The sequence below is a fragment of the Prenolepis imparis genome, unplaced genomic scaffold, assembly GCF_030444845.1.
Source record: "Prenolepis imparis isolate NDT839.2.m4 unplaced genomic scaffold, iyPreImpa1.0 SCAF_15, whole genome shotgun sequence".
NCBI lineage: Eukaryota > Metazoa > Arthropoda > Insecta > Hymenoptera > Formicidae > Prenolepis > Prenolepis imparis.
In genome coordinates, this window is record NW_028141173.1 from 6,058,364 (window position 1) to 6,077,343 (window position 18,980).

At 43.0% G+C, this 18,980-nt stretch overlaps 2 protein-coding genes across 4 annotated transcripts in view; one reads left to right on the plus strand and one right to left on the minus strand.

Annotated features, from left to right (window-relative positions):
• Positions 1 to 18,980, plus strand: part of LOC145945978 (uncharacterized) — a 216,783-nt gene that overhangs the window by 174,157 nt on the left and 23,646 nt on the right. Inside the window, exon 1 of one of the 2 annotated variants that reach the window (XM_083055303.1) lies at positions 7,365 to 8,170. The exons of the other annotated variant lie outside the window; for it this stretch is intronic. Coding sequence (XP_082911429.1) covers positions 8,101 to 8,170 — 70 coding nt within the window. The 5' untranslated portion in view covers positions 7,365 to 8,100. Of the gene's footprint in view, positions 1 to 7,364; positions 8,171 to 18,980 lie in introns of those variants that run through there. 2 annotated transcript variants of the gene reach the window in all.
• LOC145945982 (uncharacterized) overlaps positions 1 to 18,980 on the minus strand; it is a 76,289-nt gene that overhangs the window by 27,651 nt on the left and 29,658 nt on the right. Inside the window, exon 1 of one of the 2 annotated variants that reach the window (XM_083055311.1) lies at positions 7,138 to 7,252. The exons of the other annotated variant lie outside the window; for it this stretch is intronic. Within the exon in view, the coding sequence (XP_082911437.1) occupies positions 7,138 to 7,249 (112 nt within the window). The 5' untranslated portion in view covers positions 7,250 to 7,252. Of the gene's footprint in view, positions 1 to 7,137; positions 7,253 to 18,980 lie in introns of those variants that run through there. 2 annotated transcript variants of the gene reach the window in all.

An 18,980-nucleotide genomic window follows, 5' to 3' on the forward strand; every position in this document is an offset into this window, starting at 1 on the left:
GCGACGTCTATATATTTCTATCGGCCGGGGAGAGATACCGAACGCTCCATGAAAATTAGTTTACTACATTACGCCGACGAGCGTGAGATATATAAGTGCAATAATTATCCGTACGATGATTTAAATCGCGCCCGAATGTAAATCGCGGAATAAATACATTATCGCGGGCGCGGCGCATTCGTTATTACGTTCATGAATTAAACGACGAATGAATTACAATGATACAGGCTTTCGGCGTTATCGTTTCCCCTGACAAGTTGAGCCTCGGCGGCGAAATCACGGCAACATCGGGAAATGTGCACGGATGATAGATGGATGGATGGATAAATAGATAGATAGCTAGATGGATAGACATAGAGATAGAGAGAGAGAGAGAGAGAGAGAGAGAGAGAGAGAGAGAGAGAGAAGCGTAGATGGAAATGTGCGCTACTGTGCCTGGATTCATGATTTCTTAAATAGCTCGCAGTAAGTGCCTGGCAATTCGCTTCATTTACATCGTCAACACGTAAACGATTCAAGCAAATAGCGAAATTAATGCGTACCTTTTGCGACACTGTCTCTATCTCTCTCTCTCTCTTTCTCTCTCAAGAGGACGCGACACGATAAACTTATATATTCGCGAGAATAAATTTTGCGCAAATTATTTAATCGAAACTCTGGAGATTGTATATAAACCAAAACCACCCTTTCAATTTTTTTTATTGAAAATTTATCCGAAAATGGGAGCCAGTTTGATTACAAATGACTCCCTCATTTCCCCCTCGCGTGTCATTACTTCAAAAATGGTTTAATTCAATATTGATATTGTATATACAGATATTTTCGCAATATTATTTCGTTTGTTTGTTTCATAACAATTAACAAACGCCGGCTAAAAAAGATGAAAGCGACGTGGATTCGGAGCGGATCGCGAATCAGGACGGATAAATTTCCGGACAGATTGTATATATAAAATATAGCCATTCACTTTAATACTCTTTCTTTTTTCATCATTCCAGTTTCCATACGAATTTCGCTCTTCCGTCTTCTTAGTCAGTTTTAACGATAAACCGTAACGCAGCGCTGATTTGATGAAAAATTTCAATTTCAAGATTTAATTGTAATAAAAAAAAAAAAAAAAAAAAAAATACATGCATATATATATTTATCATCCATATTTATTTTGTTATTACGAAATATTCTCCGTTTCACGACTGTAAACGGTGGCAAAATTTCAAAGAGGGGGAGGAGGAGGGGGAAATCGATGCGAAAACATTCATCGGCTCGCGTGTTAATTTTGATACGAGCCAACCGGACGAACACGATGTGCACATAAAATAAAAAAAAAAAAAATTCCAGACGATAGCCATCTAACTTTCATACAGGCCGTCATGTCCGTCCGCGGCCCGTTTCCCCACGTGTGATGAACCGCCATCGACATAAAAGAGAGACAAGAAAAGACCGAGAGGGAAGAGATGTCGACACATACATATTTTTGATTACCCGTTACATATTTTATATCGTACATCTCCGCGGCGAATTGACCGAGGAAATTTGCAATTAAATAATACATTCGGTAAAGCGAGACGTGGTTTTGAAACACGTATATAAAACATCACGTGTATAAAAAACTTTAAATGGAATTACATATACACCGAACGAACAAATATTTGTAATGATTAAATCTCTCTCACCAAATTAAATAAATCGAAATAAAATCAAAATAAATAAATAAATGAGGAATTAATGCGAGCTTCCCTCCCTCTCATTTCATAGGCAATAAAAATCTTGTCTCTGCCCTTTTATCGATTTCCTCTCATATGTATGACACAGAGAGGACAGGCGCGCCGCTGTCTCAGGATATCTTGATCCGTCTCTCTGGTATTCGAGGATTCACATCTGAATAACGTATTTGCAAGGACGAGCTCTAAGGGCAAATCGCGATTTCTACGGAGCAGAGAGAGAGAGAGAGAGAGAGAGAGACGACTAAATTCGGCTAGCCGGCTAAAAATTCAAATCGCCTGAATGCTAAGCATCCGGGCGCTTATCTGCTCGCCAGACTGCGGAATTAAGATCGATATGCGGGATCGTTCCGTCTGGCAGGGGGTCCGTCGCGTTTCTTGCAGGGCTCCACGGTAATGTCGGTCGAGGAGTTACAACGCCGTCTGGCGCCGTCGAAAGCAGCATCTCGGAACGTGAAGGAAATTCCTCAACCCGCGCTTGCTTCTTCCGCCTGCATTTTTTATGTCTCATATTTATGCAATATTTATCAGCGCGAAATTTTCTGCCCGTGGCCCGTCGTCCCCGCGTATACACGAGACATTGTATCGACCCGAAGGAGGCGAAATTTTCCTCCTTATACAATATGAATCGCGATCGATAACGCGAATTATCGCAACTATATTTTTTCAGATTTATATATCCGCTATATTTTTTTTTTACGAATGTAATTGTAGTATTAAAACGCGATGATAAAAAATGTAAAAATATCGTTAAATAATCATCAAGACCGAAAGAAGAGAGAAGAGATGTAGAGTAAAATTTTTTAAATATTTACACACATTTTATAAATTTTTCCAATTTTAATTACAAAGAGTTCTTTAAATTTTCTCTCTCTCTATTTTTTTTGTTGCTTATTTCACGTGCCTTTGATTCGTGTAATCCGGAAAATGTGTGAAAGTCGCTTTGTTATACGTATTGCTAATAGTGTTACAATATGCTCGAACCGATCGCTTTTCTCTTCCGCGGTAGCATCCTAACCGTAATCCACTCCGAAGTTGTCAGAAATTTGAGAACGTTACAGAGTTATTCATCCATAAATGGAGAGCCAAATGCGAGCGATCTATTGTAATTACCATCCGCCTGTGCACTCCGAAGTTCCGGTTAATCCACTCGGCGGCGATCATTTCATCAAATGGTTTTCGAATATCGATTGGTGCTCATTTTGCAGAATATAAAATCGACACGTTTGCCGCCCGGCTATTCCCGATTGCCGTATAATAGACCCCGTCCCCTAATACGGCGTGCCCGTACGCGCTTCCTGCATTTTAATGCACATAATTAAATGCAAAAATTGTCCGACGAGCGAGCGAGCGAGCGACGGATAGCAAAAAAGAAGGCTCCGAATTAATCGACAGCGTCACTTCAACAGGTCGTCATCCTCGTTTTCGCTCGCGCGATTCCATTAAATCGCGCTTAATCAATTACGCACGTTCGACATCTTTTTCCGCCGACTTGTCGACCAATTTACAACGCTTGCTCGATGAAAGAACGATTATTTATCCGATACGGCCGTATCGTCGGCAAATAAACGCGGATGCATTTAATCGGCGCGAGCGCGCGCTTTCCAAAAAGTTTCTTCTTCCCCGATCCTGATCCTGTTAAAGGAGAGCCAGAGGATTAAGCACGATACACGGACGATTGCCTTACACGATCACCAAGTAACTTTCACGTTATCGTCTCATCCACTGGCCGTTTATCCTGTGCAACGTAGGTCGGCCAAAGGAGAGAGCCCCGGTCGAGAAAGCTATCGAGTTGCGGAAACTCCCGAGTGTGAAGGAAACTCTTTAATGTTTTCCCCGCGTTCTTTCGTTCCTCCATTCTCTCTCTCTCTCTTTCTCTCTCGTGGTCGCCCCGGCCGAGAAATTTATTTAATCGACGCAGCGACTAACGAAATTCCGAGAACGCGTCGTAACACTCTAAAGAGGAATCCGCGGTTCGATCGTTCGTAGATGCATATTGGGTTCCGCAATCACTTTAGACGCTCCATTTCTCCCCTCCCTCAATGTTTCATCGAGCAAAGAGAGATTCTGTTTGTCGAAGTCTTAATAATGCCCGAGGGCGTGTAATGAAATATTGAGGGAATACATGATGCGTCTCTCACGTGTCGGGAATATTTTTTCCTTCTTTTATTTTTAAGCCAACGGATAAGAGTTTCTCGAGATGCTAAAGTGACCTTTCCGTTAAACCGTCGCGACATCTCCGCGTAAAGAAAATAAAAATGAAATGTCTTAAATAAGAGCAAGAAAATTCCGATCCAGGAAACTGTCTCGATCGTCGAGCGGAATCTTGAAACGCGCCTGTTTATCTTCGTTTTCTCTTATTCGCTTTATTCTCTTCATGAAATAAAAAAAAAACATACATGACAAATGAGCATATATTCTCTATAAGAGTGATAAAAATTTGCATTATAAGACTATTCCATCTAAGCACGGGAAGAGAGATCTTGCCGATAACTTTCGCAAATGTGAAAGAGATTCTATGATATCACGACCTGTATATCTCACGGCAACGAGAAACTATGCGAAACACTCTTCCACCTGCTTTATGTTACGTGTAACTATGCGAAGAGCGCGACGAAGACGCGACTCCGATTCGATCCTCGAATAACGTTTGCGCCAATATTATGTTTCTGCACGGTTAACGCAGAATTTCCATTCTCTTTAGAGTCAGAAAATTGCTCATAAGGGTTGTTAATAGAATCTCCGTGTATATATACAATCTCTCCTTTGAAAAAAGAAAAAGTTATCAAAGAATTCTCTATCTGTATAGGGCAGATTTTTCTTTTATTTATTTATTTTTTTTTTTAATAAGACTTTATATAACACGGTCATCCTATTACCGTTCAAGATTAAAGCGCGCGAAGACGCGATGGACAGTCTGAAAAATGTTGGAATCTCTCAAGTAGAAAGCGGAATTATTCACGTTTAAAATTCCTCGGACGGACAAATTCGTCGCTTCGAACCCGGTCCGGGTATTAAAAGAGCCGCCCGCGTTATTTGGACAAGGGACTCGCGAAAAATGGAAGAGCGGTAAGAAAGCGCAGGGTATAGATGGAAAGTCGAAAAACCGCAAAAGTCTATCAGGCAACCGAAGGAAATTTACCCGGAATTCGCCGGCGATCGAAATGACCGTTCCGACTCCTTTCGACACTAAAGGACTGCGCCCGCGTAATTCAAGGAACAATCGCGAAAGCTCTATCGCCGTTGAAAAAAACTGAAGAATACGAGACCAAAGTAAGCGGGGAAGAAAACAACGTTAATTTAATTTTCATTAATTTACATTACAATAAAATATAAAATATGTTTGATTAATTTTACTATGCAGTTTAGTAAAATTAATCAAACATGTTTTATATTTTATTGTGATAAATATTAATCAGAGAAATGCTCATAAAATTCTTTCCATACCATACTGTCCCACAATTACCATGATTTTCAGGGTAAATTTTAAGAGAAAATTCTCTCCGTGTATAACTGCGAAAGTTGTAACGATTAAAAGTCGAATAAAATGTAGGAGGAACACACTGCGGATGTGGGGAATAAAATAATGTAAAATTCAATCGAGAGAGAGAGAGTAGCGCGCAGGATTCGGAATTTTACTTTACTGCGTCCGGTAGGATTCGTGTATCCACCGGTGTTGGTGGAAATAACCGCTCTCTCGCTCTCGCCTCCTTCCGGTGTTAAATTACTGCCCTTATTTGGACAAGTACGCGAAAGATCCTTCGCGCGCGGATGCGAGACCGAGGGGATTTAACGCCGGGATCCCGTTACCGGGACAAAGGATTAAAGCCCGATGCACGGACGATCACCAACTAACTTTCGCCTTATCCTCCCATTTCCCGTTTCTCGCCGCAAGCTCACCCGGCACTCGGTGGGACCCAAGTAACGCGGCGGTGGCGGAAGTCGGGAGAGTGAGCGCAGGGGCGAGAAACCTGTCAAGTGCAATAACTCGAAATGCGAGAGAAATTCTTTCGCTACCGAGGGGGCCAGACGCTCCTTCCTTCGTGCGCGCGAGTGGCTGCACGAAACGCCATTCCTCTTACCCTTTTTATGCCTTTTTCAATGTAACGCGTAGGGGAAGCCCATTACGCCGCTGTGCGAGTTGATATCGAGTTGTCTCTCTCTCTCTCTCTCTCTCTCTCTCTCTCTCATAGTTCAAATAAGGAATAATACTCATCCCGAGATTTAGTCGAGTATATCGCAAAACACACAGCTTCAGAATCATCAAAATGTAAACTAATTATACACTCATTAGCATAACGTTGTTTATCCCATTTGCGACTTATCTCTAAAATGATCGCATTATGATCGAAACAATCGCATTGTACTCGAATCTCTCGCTCTCGAGATGTTGTTCGACTCGTAATTTAAAGCTGTGTCGATTTGCAATACGTATATATACTATATGCGAAAAGTCGCAGTTCGATAATATAAAATAGATACTACACGGGATATAATGACAAATCGTCATTCGAGCGTGAGCGCAAGGTTCGCATCGACGGTATCTAATTTCAATCCAGCGAGAGAAAAACCAAGTAGATTTGATTTATAAAAAAAAAAAAATATACATCTCGCATATTCTATCTCTCCTCTCTTTCTGGCAATTGTCACTGGGCGGTCTCGCAGGGGAGGACAATCGCGGAGAGGAGGAGGACGACGACGACGACGACTCTCCTTACACTCTCGGCTCGACAATGGAGCGATGTCGTACTCGGGCCAGTCGGAATTTTCGGATTTATGGCGAGGAGCATATTCCATACGGTGGCATCCAAGAAGCGTACGTACGCCCGCACAATTCCCCCATAAATTCGAAAATCTCGAGAGTCGCGCCAGGATACTCCCAGAGGGATCGCCGGTCGATCCTATTACCGGGCCACAGGATTAAGCCCGATATACGGAAGATCGCCCCGGACGATCGCCAACTAACTTCCGCGTTATCCTCTCGTCCGCCGGCCGTTTTTCCCCGATGTCGCGGTGAGGTGAGGTGAGGTGCGGTGCTGGCTGGTCGAAAGAGGGACGGACGGATGGACGAACCGCTGCCTCCGTCCTCCGCTCCTCCGAGCGGAGCGTATTTCGCCAATTTCGTTAGCGCCCGCATGGACGCGCGAGCGCGCTCCCACCCTCCTTCCTGCAAACGCACACATGCGCGTACACGTATATACACACACACATATATATATACACACACCTATATGAAACGCACCACGTGCAAGCGAGAAACGCGCGCGTACGTAGAGAATGCACCCAAAGAGAGAGAAAGAGAAAGAGGGAGAGAGGGAGAGAGAGAGAGAGAGAGAGAGAGAGACGGAAGATTTTGCAGCGATCATCGACTTGGAGAACGGCGCAGTCGCCCAGGAACCAACTCGAACTCACTCACCCTGCTCCCCGAGAGCCCCCTCAACCTTCTCCGGATAGTTGCGTCCTTCTCGCGCCCTTTCTACCCCGCTGCCAGGTGGTCTTTCACCCTCCTCGAGCACCACCGCCACCATCGGCACAACCACCACCACCGGCAGAACCACTGCCATCACCACCACCACCACCACCACTACCACTACCACCACCACCAGCAGCAGCAGAGTCGGCAATAGTACCAGCAGCAGCAGCAGCACCAGCAGTAGCAGTAGCAGCAGCAGCAGCAGCACTGCCGTCGCTACCACCTCCTCGGACTCCGTCGCATCTCTCTTTCTCTCTCTCTCTTTCTCTCTGTCTCTCCCTCTCCCTTCAACCGTCTCTCTTCCTCTATCAATCTCTCCCTTTCTCGTCCACGTCGCTGCACCCTCCGCTAGTCCCGTCGCTCCAACCCTCTCGCGCGCGCCTCGGCGCCTCGTCCTCCTCCGGTGCCAATGCCGCAGTACCGACTGCTTTCCGCGGAAGGTGGAAACCCGTGTAACACGAGCGTATATAGATTTTCAATTAGTCAAGGGGCGGCAGCGTAGGAAATTATGTGTCGCGTGTCACCGCGAGCCGCCGCGAATACTTGAAGCGCGCGCCGTCGTGTTGCCGATCATCGTCTTCGTCCTCAACATCTCTTCGTCGATTGAATTTCGCTCCGCGCGCGAGCGGCAAGGCCGCGCGTGTTTCGTCCCTCTCGATCATCGATCGACGTCGAGAGATCCATTTCCGACGTGTTCGATACAAAGAGAGAGAACGTGTGCATTCGCCGCGATCGAGTGTTTACCAGGGATCACGTTGTGGAGCCGTACGAGTGGAAGCGATGATGACTCGTCGTTCCGAGGCCGCGGGAGTTAGAAGATAGGTCAATCTTCCGCGTTAAGCGCATCATCATCGTCGGATTATCCCCGACGATCTCGGGGAACCAGAATCACTCGCGGGAGCGAGGATGCTGCGCGCGGCCTTGGTCGTCCTATTGCCACGGCTCCTCGTATTGTCGTCGCTGCTGATCCATTCAGGTACGAAGAGAGAGATCCTCGTTGTAATTCTCACGTATAAACTATGTATATTCTATATACGCGCTCGGAAACTGACGGATTTCTCGCGTAAACTGTATATACTTTAAAGAGAACGTTGCATTTGGATAAGCATACATTAGAATCGAATAAAGCAGGATATAACCGAGTCTTAACATTGAAATCTATAGAGCGAATCTGTATAGGAGCGACGGGCCGAAACGATTTTACAAGACACGTAAAAATATATTTAAAGTGTCTCTCTTTCTTTATTTTTGTTTAATTTTCACAATTAAATTATTCTTTTTATAATTCGTTAAATTAATCTCCAACGCTGTAGAAAAAAAAAAAAAAGTACGGTCGCTACTGCAAATCAGTCGTCGTGGTAGGACAAATAACGAAATCTATCTGCATGAACGAATAGCGTTTATAAGAGATATCAAAATCCATTTTCCGACACGCGTGCCGAGAATATTTCGACTGCTCTGTCCAAGTTCAATAAAAGTGTGCATGAATCGGCGCTGATTTGCGAATTAAACGGTGCCGCTCGAAAAATGATCGGGCTATATTTCGCGAGTAGTCGGGCATTTCGCGCATTATATGATAAGCGAATTAGTAAATTAACGAACCCGCTAATACCGGGCGCGAATTTCGCAATTATCCCGAAATCGTCCGATTAAATCGTCGACAAAGAGGTGAAAGGGGGCAGGAGGATTCGGGTATCGTGTATCGCGTGCACATGTATGTATATATGTATATGTATCGTATATCGACAAATGCATACCTGCTCTTTGCTCGTCTAGCTCGCCCGCTCGCGACAAAATGCAACGTGACACGAGAGGAATAAAAAGAATACAAACTAGACGAATAAAAGCTAGTACCTATACCCACCTACCTACCTACCTACACAAAACGCCATATGCATTTATGTATATCCATGCAAAGCGCCGAGAATAACAATCGCGTACGAAAATAACGGATATTTTCGATCGCGCGATAAACAGAAATTCGCGAGAGTATATATATACATACATGAGATAATTCAATTACGTTCCGCCGAGCGTTATCGGTCGACGATTCGAGAAATATCGAGAAATCAAACGAAATTTAATCGAACGCGGCTGTGTGGATTTACATAAAGAATAGGTCCCCCCGCGAGTTATATTTTCGTTAAGCTCGAATAAATTGAAATAACACGATCGGGGTCAGAAGAAACGCCGAAAATTTTCCCTTTTTATCGAGCATTGTACCGTCCGCGACAGAAACCGCGATGTTTCGCTTCGAAATTAGTTTCGCCCAACTCAATCATCCCCCCCGGTCCGCTATCGAGAAAACGCATTTTTTTTTTTTTTTTTTTTTTTTGCCACCCGCGACGAAAGGCAGAAAAAGAAAGAAGAAACTCTGTGTTTCAAGTTCGTACATAATTAAAATATTCGATCGCGATCCGCGCGCCGTCTTTTTACCTACGAAATAAGTAATGGCGAGTTTGCGGAGGGCATAACTACTGTTTGCGAATTGGCGGAGATAATGGAACGGTAGGCGGGCACCGAGCAAACCGTTGTCGTTTGGAAATTGCCCCTTCAACCTCGCCTCCGCCGTACATATCGATCGACGTAAACAATACTCCGAGATTCGTCGTTTCGCGAAATCGCGAAAATCCCCCGCGGAAATTTTTTTCTTCTTTAGCCTATCGTTCGTCGAACTCGAGACGCGGCTCCTAATTAGGAGCTTCAATCTATAATTATAGATTGAAATTAGATTTAACCTCGTTTTCTCTCGAGGGTAGTTTATTTTTAGCGGAAATATCGCGCCAGGATTTCGCAGACTCGTAATTGAATTAAAAACGTAGAGACGGTATGGATGTAGTATATTTAGTCACGAGGCAGAGCGAATTTGCGGCGAGGGTAACTAACCGTTTGCGAATCGAGTCGAGGGTGGAGGATAATGGGACGATCGACAGCTTCAAACAGCGATTATCGTTCGGAAATTACCCCCTTCGCAATTGTATCTCACCGGAATGAACCCACGCGATTTAGCGCGCGTCTTATCTAAGGTAAGGGCCGGCCGGCCCTTAAATGCGCACTGTCACGTGACGTTCGCATAAGGGTAATTAAGATTTCTAAGAACGTCGCCTCTCGTCTACCCGCGGCTATATTTATAACCCGGCCAATTACCGTATCTCACCTTATTCGTCTTGCCGCGATATGCAGGCCCGAGATTTTACTATTTTAAAGCGCATATTACTCAGTCTCGCGTTCGCAAAATTATTATTATTATTATTATCATCATCATCATCATCGCCCGTGGGTTTGCAGGAATTAATATATCGCTGCCGCGCACATCTTTCGATAATACGCGGTTATCGGATGACCCGGGCATATTTGTACAAATGTTTTCGCCTCATTATCTATTCCGGAATTTACATATCGGGCATTCGCGAGAGAAATTTCTCGTCTCCTTCAGAGATCTATTTTGAAGAAGGAAAACTCGGATAAGTGTCCAAGTTGTACATGTAAGAATATAAAATGTAACATTGTTAAAGAGATACAAATATAAATATATATACACCGATATTCTTATTGCGGGTCGAATTTTATTATATTACATATAATACATATATATATAGAATGGAATATAAATACTTGACCCGCAATAACAGGATATCAGTTATTCATTATGACCTAAAATTCTTAATTTCGGATACCACCACCGAGACCCCAAACGGCGAATCTAATATTTATAGTTCAACCCTTGTATCCCCTCCACCTCTCTTTCTTTCGCGAAGCTCGAAATCCTCGTGAAATTCGCGTAACGGCGAGCCTAAAATAACAGAGATAGTGGAAAAAAAATAACGCCGCATTTGCATCCTGGCCAACAAGCGTCACAAATTATTCAAAGTATCTCATACCACGGCGAATCGGGAAAATTTCATTCGCAGCGACGGCGAAGGCATAAAGGGACAAAAAAAAAGAAAGAGAACCGACGCGTCTCTCGTTTAAACGCATAAACTCGCCGCATTAGCCCGCGTGCGAAAAAAAAATGTCGCAGTCGCCGATATATCGATGAGAGGAGGGATACGACAATTAGAGAGCTTAAATTCTCGCTACATCCATCCTCCCGGAAGCGACGGCGACGGCACTTAGCCGTCGACCGGTCAACGGCGGACCCGATTTCAAAGTTAAATCGAGTTTGAACTTTGAACCGCGATCGCGGCACTGGAACCAAAACCCGCAGATGGCGAAGTACGTCGAGGTACGAGAGAGAGAGAGAGAGAGAGTTAACGTTCGCTATCGCGGCTCGCCGGTCGAAACCGAAAGAACACGACTTCTCGCTTATCGTCGTCACTTTCGCGGATGGCGGTTTTCCGTCGCCCGCACGACGACGAGGAAGAGTCATCCGAGGACGTTTTCCAATCGGAACTCACGACGTCGACGTCGTGTAAAGCACAATCTGCGCGACGAAATCTCTCGCATTATATGGGAAAGCCAGTTTCGGGATCGGTGGCTCCGGCGCTCAGGAAACTGTATTACAATGGATCGTTAACTCAAGTAGCATAATTGGCTCAATTTCCGATAAAACCCGATAAAACGGCGGCGACCGAGCTCTCTCTCTCTCTCTCTCTCTCTCTCGCTCAATATATATGGCCTCGTTTAAATAAAACAATACCACGCACATCGGCCGCTTTGCTCTTCCCCCAAACCCTCCTCTCTCCACGCATTTTCCCGCTGTTTTTGTGTCCAGTTTTTTCTCCCGCTCCGACCGTTCGGCAAATCTCTATGCAAAACAGTAATCAAAGATACTAGTTTTTTTTTTATCGCGCGCAACGTCGCGCATAATTTAATATATAAAGCACCCCGGCTAACTTAATTACGCTCGGACGAGATTTATTAGCTTGTCACGGGAGTCCCGTCATAGCTCGCGCAAGATCTGACGTTTTCCGGGATACGCGAAACTTTGTAACTTTGTACGCGAGGATATAAAAATAGAATGCATTGATTCATGAGAGTGGTGCATAAATTTTACAATTTTTATAGGCGAGAGAGAAGAGATGTCGGAGAGATAAGGTACATGGAGAGCTTTTATAAAGCTGCAATCTTGAGGTTCGCGATCGAATTTACAAGAACTAATTAATAAATTTCTATTACAAAAATAACTTTAATCTTATAACTCAAAACTCATTAAGAGTAAATTTCATATCGTTATTGATGTGCAAAATTCAATCAGCTGTGATAATTTTCTCCATTTTCCCTCTCCTCTGACTTTCCATCTACAGCCGTTTCTTGTTTTAACACAGAAAGAATTTTCTCTTAGAATTTACCCTAAGAATCATGCAAATCGTGGGACAATATGGTATGGAAAGAATTTTATAGGAATTTCTTTGATTAATATCACAATAAAATATTATTAAATATTATAATATTAATATCACAATAAAAATAATAATATCTATTACAATAAAATATAAAATATGTTTGATTAATTTTACTATGCAGTTTAGTAAAATATTAATCAAACATGTTTTATATTTTATTGCGACAGATATTGTTATTTTTATTGTGATAAATATTAATCAGAGAAATTCTCGTAAAATTCTTAGGGTAAACTTTAAGAGAAAATTCTCTCAGTGTACTTATGTCATCCAAAAGTGATGGTCGTGTAAATCGATGGCAAATATCGTAGACGTCAAAGAGAGAAAGAGAGATGAGTTTTGTTTAATTGTCTCATAATCTCGAATCTCCGCGGTACGTGATCACGCACGTCCTCTCTCGTGGTTGCCGGAAGATAACAAAGGGTGCGTTGTTATTTTTTATTCGCAGCGCATATGTGCGCACGCGCGTGCTATTTCGCATACGGCATTCTAGAGCGCGAGCAGCCGCGGCGTCGTTAAAATAAACAGAATCACTTGTCGGAGTAATTTTGCTTATCACTCTCTTTGCATGCGCCACGCGCAGATTTACGATGCGCGCAAATAAAAAAAGGGAAAAAAGCGAGAAAGAGAAATGAGATAAGTTTATGAGCATGGAGGAGGAGGGGAGGGGGCATAACATCGAATGCGTTTTCCTTTTAACAATCGTATATATACTTCGTCAGAAATCTGGCGATAATACGGCGCTTAATACTTGGTGACTGCATTTTTCGCGCCCCCTGACGCGTATTTTTCTAGTTTCCGGAACTTATTTTACGACCGGGACAATTTGCCTCCAGAAGGCAATAAATTCTTTTATCTGTCCGGCAGTACTCCCATCCTATGCTCCCTCACACACACACTCTCTCTTTCTCTCTCTGTCTGCCTCCCTAACGTTACCTCTTTATTTCATATTATTCGAGCGCGGAAAACGCGAAAAAATATTGTGATACTCCAGATAAGGAGCGCATGTACCGTTTAACGCGCCCATTTGCCCGTATGATTAACACTCTGGCGTCCACGTGTCCCCACGCGAGCATACTTTTTCTGCTCTTTGTGATTTGCAAACACATAATTTTATAGCCGCTCAGTACCGCTGTTCCAGCTCGCGCTCGTATTCTGAATTATGATTTAAATTATTTAACACCGACACACACACACACGCATACGTAGAGACGGGAACTTTTATCGAGCGCGACAGTAAAATGAAGAATAAAACAATAATCGAGCCCTCCAAGTACTTGATTTTTGCGAAATTTTAGAAAAAAAATTCTCCAAATTGTTTATAACGTGTAATAACATGTGAAAGATTTAAGTGTTTTCTCTGTCTTCTTTAACAAGTGGAAAATACAAAAAAGAAAAAAGAAAGATTTACGCATTTTCGACGGTAATAACAGTTTACAGTCAAAAATTATTTTAAACCAGGCAAGGTGTTTTTTATAGATTTTTTTAATTCCGACAGCGATAACCGCAAGCCAATTTTCACCAGCACGTCAGGTTTCCGAAATAATTGAGATTTAATATGCAAAAAATAGCTTTTTTGCGATATTTGAGACTTTCTATGAAAAAGGTCAACGTTATCTCGAAATTCTGATAACGCCATGTTATGAAAAATTAAAGCTAGAAACTACTTTTCATGTAGAGACGGATATTCCCAACCTTAATTTTTCATAACATTGCTAAAAAGTAAGATATCGAAATAAAAAAATGCACTTTAGAGAAGATGAATAATACATTCATGACATCTTATCAGAATTTCCATATAACATTAACCTTTTTTTTTTGCAAAAAAATCTCAAATATCAGAAAAAAGCCATTTTTGCATATTGAACCTCAATTATTTCGGAAACCTGACGTGCTGGTGAAAATGGTTTGAAATAACGAAAAAAAAAATATAAAGGCTAAAAAATAATATTTTTTTGTAAACTAGTGTAATCATCGCGCGAACATTTCATTCGTTCAACTCATCGGGACGATTCGTGATTCGCGGACAGCGCGAGCGAAACATTTGCGCGGCGCATATATAACCCGTTCCCTTTCGCGGGCCATTAATTACTACACGCGAAGCAAATCTATCGGAAAGCATTATCATCGCGGCACGTCAAAATTATGTACTTACATCCAGGGAAACCCGCCGCGTTCGCGGGGGCTCCGCGCCGTGATTAATTACGGCAACTCGATCGTTTTATCACTTTTTCCGCTCGTCGGGAAGCATTATACCGTGTAACGTTATATACGAAGCGTTATCGAGGCGGATTCGACGAAGCCGGCCGATGAAACGGCATAATTATGCCTTTTCTTTTTTTTTCGCTCCGCGCTCGGATAATTTCTCGAGTTTCTCTCCTTTATCCGACTTTTCCATTTTCCCGTTCGTCTTAATAACGTTCGCTCGCGACTTATGCCGCCTATACACACCTACCGTTGTTGTACATACTTATCCCTATACAGGGTGAGTCTTTTTAATCTTAACAGGCAGATATATGTATATATCCCGAGAAGTTTTTTTTTTATGTTTCAGACAAAAGTTTATTCGAGGGGGACAGATGGTATTATTGGTTTGACCTTGGATAGTCATTTGAAGGTCACATAAAGGTCATCTTCAATTTCTTAAATAGAACTCTCAATTTTTCATTACATCTTCTTGTAGCTTATCGAAATAATGAGAGGAATCGATTGGTGTAAAAACAACATATATATACTTATGCGTTTTTTTTACACCAATCGATTGGTCTCGATTTTCTATGCATAAAAGTATTAAGATAAGATTACCGAAAACTGAATAATTTATAAGATATTTTGTATCAAAATACTGTATCTTTCAAGCCTCATAACTCATAACTCGAAAAATACGGAAGAACATTTTATCATAGTATTTTGGAAAGCTTTCGAGATAAGCTACGAGAATATGTAATGAAAAATAGGGAGTTCCATTTAAGAAATTGAAGATGACCTTTACGTGACCTTCAAATGACTATCCAAGGTCAAACCAATATCTTATGTCCCCCTCGAAGCCATAAAACTTTTGTCTGAAACATTTTTTTTTAAACTCCTTTTCGAGATATATATTTGCCTGTTAAGATTAAAAAGACTCACCCTGCATAACGAGCATTCGCGAGTCACGGAAGGACTTCAACGGACCCTCTCATCCTCTCGGACGAGCCCTTATTACACGGGAAATTCCAATATTTGTGTGCTTGAGGAGGAAAAACAGGAGGACGATCCCGAGCCACCGTAGCTATCATAGCGCAAGCAGATAAAATAATAAACCGACAAACAACGGATCGTTCCCTCGCTCCCCTTCCCTTTCCAACCCCCTCGTCCTCCCGCACGAGATTCGATACACATTGGATTTCCTCCTGTCTCTGTATCGATATAGAGATCGCGCAGCGAGTTTAATTTGTAAATATAGCTATACAGAACCCCGGTCGCCGGATATTAAAATAATCACGCGCTCGAATAGACTAATAACATATAATGTGAGTAATAATGGAACTAATGCGGCATATGCATTTCAATTACAAATATTCCGCGCGCCCAAACTCAAACATCACCGCCGCCGCCGTTTCGAGTGTGTATTCGAAAATTTCCAGAGAGAGGGAGAGAACAAATCGATCGTTTAAATATAATCTCTGCCGATCGCGACCCGTTTTTACGCGAGATAACGATTGTATAACCGCATAGTCTCTTTTAATAGACTCGGAATGAACATTTAATAAATTTAATCAATTATCGATATGGCACGAATCACGTATGCATGTATATGTATATATGTGTATTCTCTCCCTTCGATGTAATCTAAATCCATTTAAATAAACACAATAAATCTAACTCGCGGAGCTTGCTTGCGCCGTCTATTTCGAGGAAATCACGCAACAGCGGGATTTCCTCAAATCTGGAAGTCTCCGGAGGTGTAGTTGCGGATTAACGTCTTCCCTTCCTCCTCCACCTTCCCCCTGGACGAACAAATTTATAATCTCACCGACGATACGTTCACCAGCGCGGCAGGGATTAATTCTCATATTACGGTCTGATTTACAGTGCTAAATCACGCGCGCGAGAGCGTTCCCGCAGTTTTTGGATTTCATTTGAATATAGATCAGCGCTGAAACACGGATAGATAAATATCTCGTTCGCCGGACGAGATATACCGTTGTCTCGCTGTCGTCGTCGGATGTCTGCTTCGTCGTCGTCGTCGTCGTCGTTTCTCGTCATCCTCTCCTCTCTACACATCCCCAATTGCGTTTAATTAAATCGACCGTGTCCGCGTCCGTCACGAGCACGTGTGCGCCGACATCGCGCTCGTCGGGTTAAAAAGATACAACAAGCCGGTAAATGGTAAATGTTTCATTAGAGCGGAGCAAATTTGCCGTGGAGTAATAACTCTAGAGAGGGAGGAGGGTGAAATCGCGATAAAACGCGCGCGTGTAGATACATGCATACTTGTGGGTGCGAGGGATGTCCTCTCTCTCTCTCTTTTGTCGGGAGACAAGAGAGGCCCCGCCGACAATCGTCGCCCGCTTTTATCCAATTTATTTCCCGCGCGTGCACGAGCGCGGCTTAACACGTAGGTACGCGCGTATCCTTTGCATTTACATGCGAGAGGAAGCTCCGGAGATTTGTTCGCGTCTTAGGACAGGCGACGACCCTTGCACATCTCGCCTTTGCGGTATTTTAGGCGCGTATGAGAGACGGCGCAAATAAAATCGTCTCTTCCTGCATGTGAAAGAGGAGACCCGGGAAGGAAATTAATCCAGGGGCCGCGGGGTGGATTTTCGCTCGTAAACAAAGAGAAATGTCTTTCTCTCTTTTTCGACGCGTTAGAATCATTCGATAACGATATAGAAGAGGCGAGATTTTTCAGCCGCCTCTCTCTTATAGCTTTAGCATTAATGACGAAATTTTGCCCGATGAGCAGGTTAACGGTTAGGTTGTATGAAAACGTCGTCTCAAAGAGATTCGTTAGTTCCCCAATTCAATAGAGCGCGCGCGGCGAAAAATAAACGAATCGCGCGGGATGCTTAAGGTCCACGATAGAGGGAAATCGATTTTAGAACTCCGAGAGATTAACAATTCAATCGACCTCGCGATTGCTACCGGTTCGGAATCGCTTCCCCTCCGAAGGAACAGAGTAATTTCGGAAATTGTTTATCCTTTCGATATAAAATGGAAGAAAATAGAATTTTACGCACACACATATATATAGACATATGTATATATGCTAGATGATACGAGCCAGCGACTTTTTATAATACATATATCTATTTCTCATTAAAAAAAATCCGTACAAAACGCACATGTACACACGAGGGATCGTACAACAGTACGAGTCAACAAGTGACGTAAACAGTTCAAAACAATCAGCTATTTGTAACACAAAAGATGAATAGCAATCTATTCACTTTATTGTATTTTACCTTCGTAGTTACGAATCCTGTATTTTATTCTCTCTCTCTTTCTCTCTTTTTCTGCCGATTATTTTTTTATATACATATACATTTAATCACTTTGTTGCCAATCAACAACGTGACGCATTCGAGAGTTAAATGAAAGCTATTGATAGCGGATCAACAATAGTGTACAATTACTTTATCATCCCCATTGAATAATAAAAAAAAAAAAAGATAAAAAACAAAAAAATTTCCAAGCGACGGAGAAAACCGTCCGTCCGCCGGGCGAAATCTGCGAGCGTATTAATTTGATGTGTCGCGATATTTCTCCGGTTTTTGCGATAATTAACATAGCGTCACGTATATATATACACGTCTGTCCGTTATACGCGAAAAACGTTCTCGCGCCAACCCGAGCGATAGTAATCGCGCAGCTCCTCGTTTTTCGCTTCATCATTCCGCGTTGGAAATGCGGGATTTAAATTCAAGGACGCGGATATTAACCGGTATATATAAAATCGAGTGTGCGAGGGTGTACACGTACACCGAGTATATAGCGTATATTTCACCCCGCGCTCTCTTCTATCGGGCTTCGCTTGAGGAAAATAACAAGCCAACGTACGGCGAGGATCAATTATCGGGTTCAAGGAGCAGCATCGGCATCGGGAATAGAGTATCGCGGGCCCCGGTATTGAATTTATCGCAGCAGCTTATTTCCGCCGGTTGAAAGGAATATTTATACGGGAAGGCGGGGGCTAATTTATCTCGCAAGGAGCTTTATCGGTTATGCCCGATCGGACATTCGTGAGTGGTTTTTATTCCCCTCTTTTATCCTCTTTCACCTTCATCCCTGCCCCCCTTTTGCCCCCACGTGTCAAGCGCGCGATACCAACAAAGTGACTCTCGAATGCGCCCGAACATGATCTCGACAGGATCGCGTAAAGGCATATACGGGAAAGTGAAACACGATCGGACACGAAACGATCGTACACGCGACGACAACACGATCAGATACCCTGTT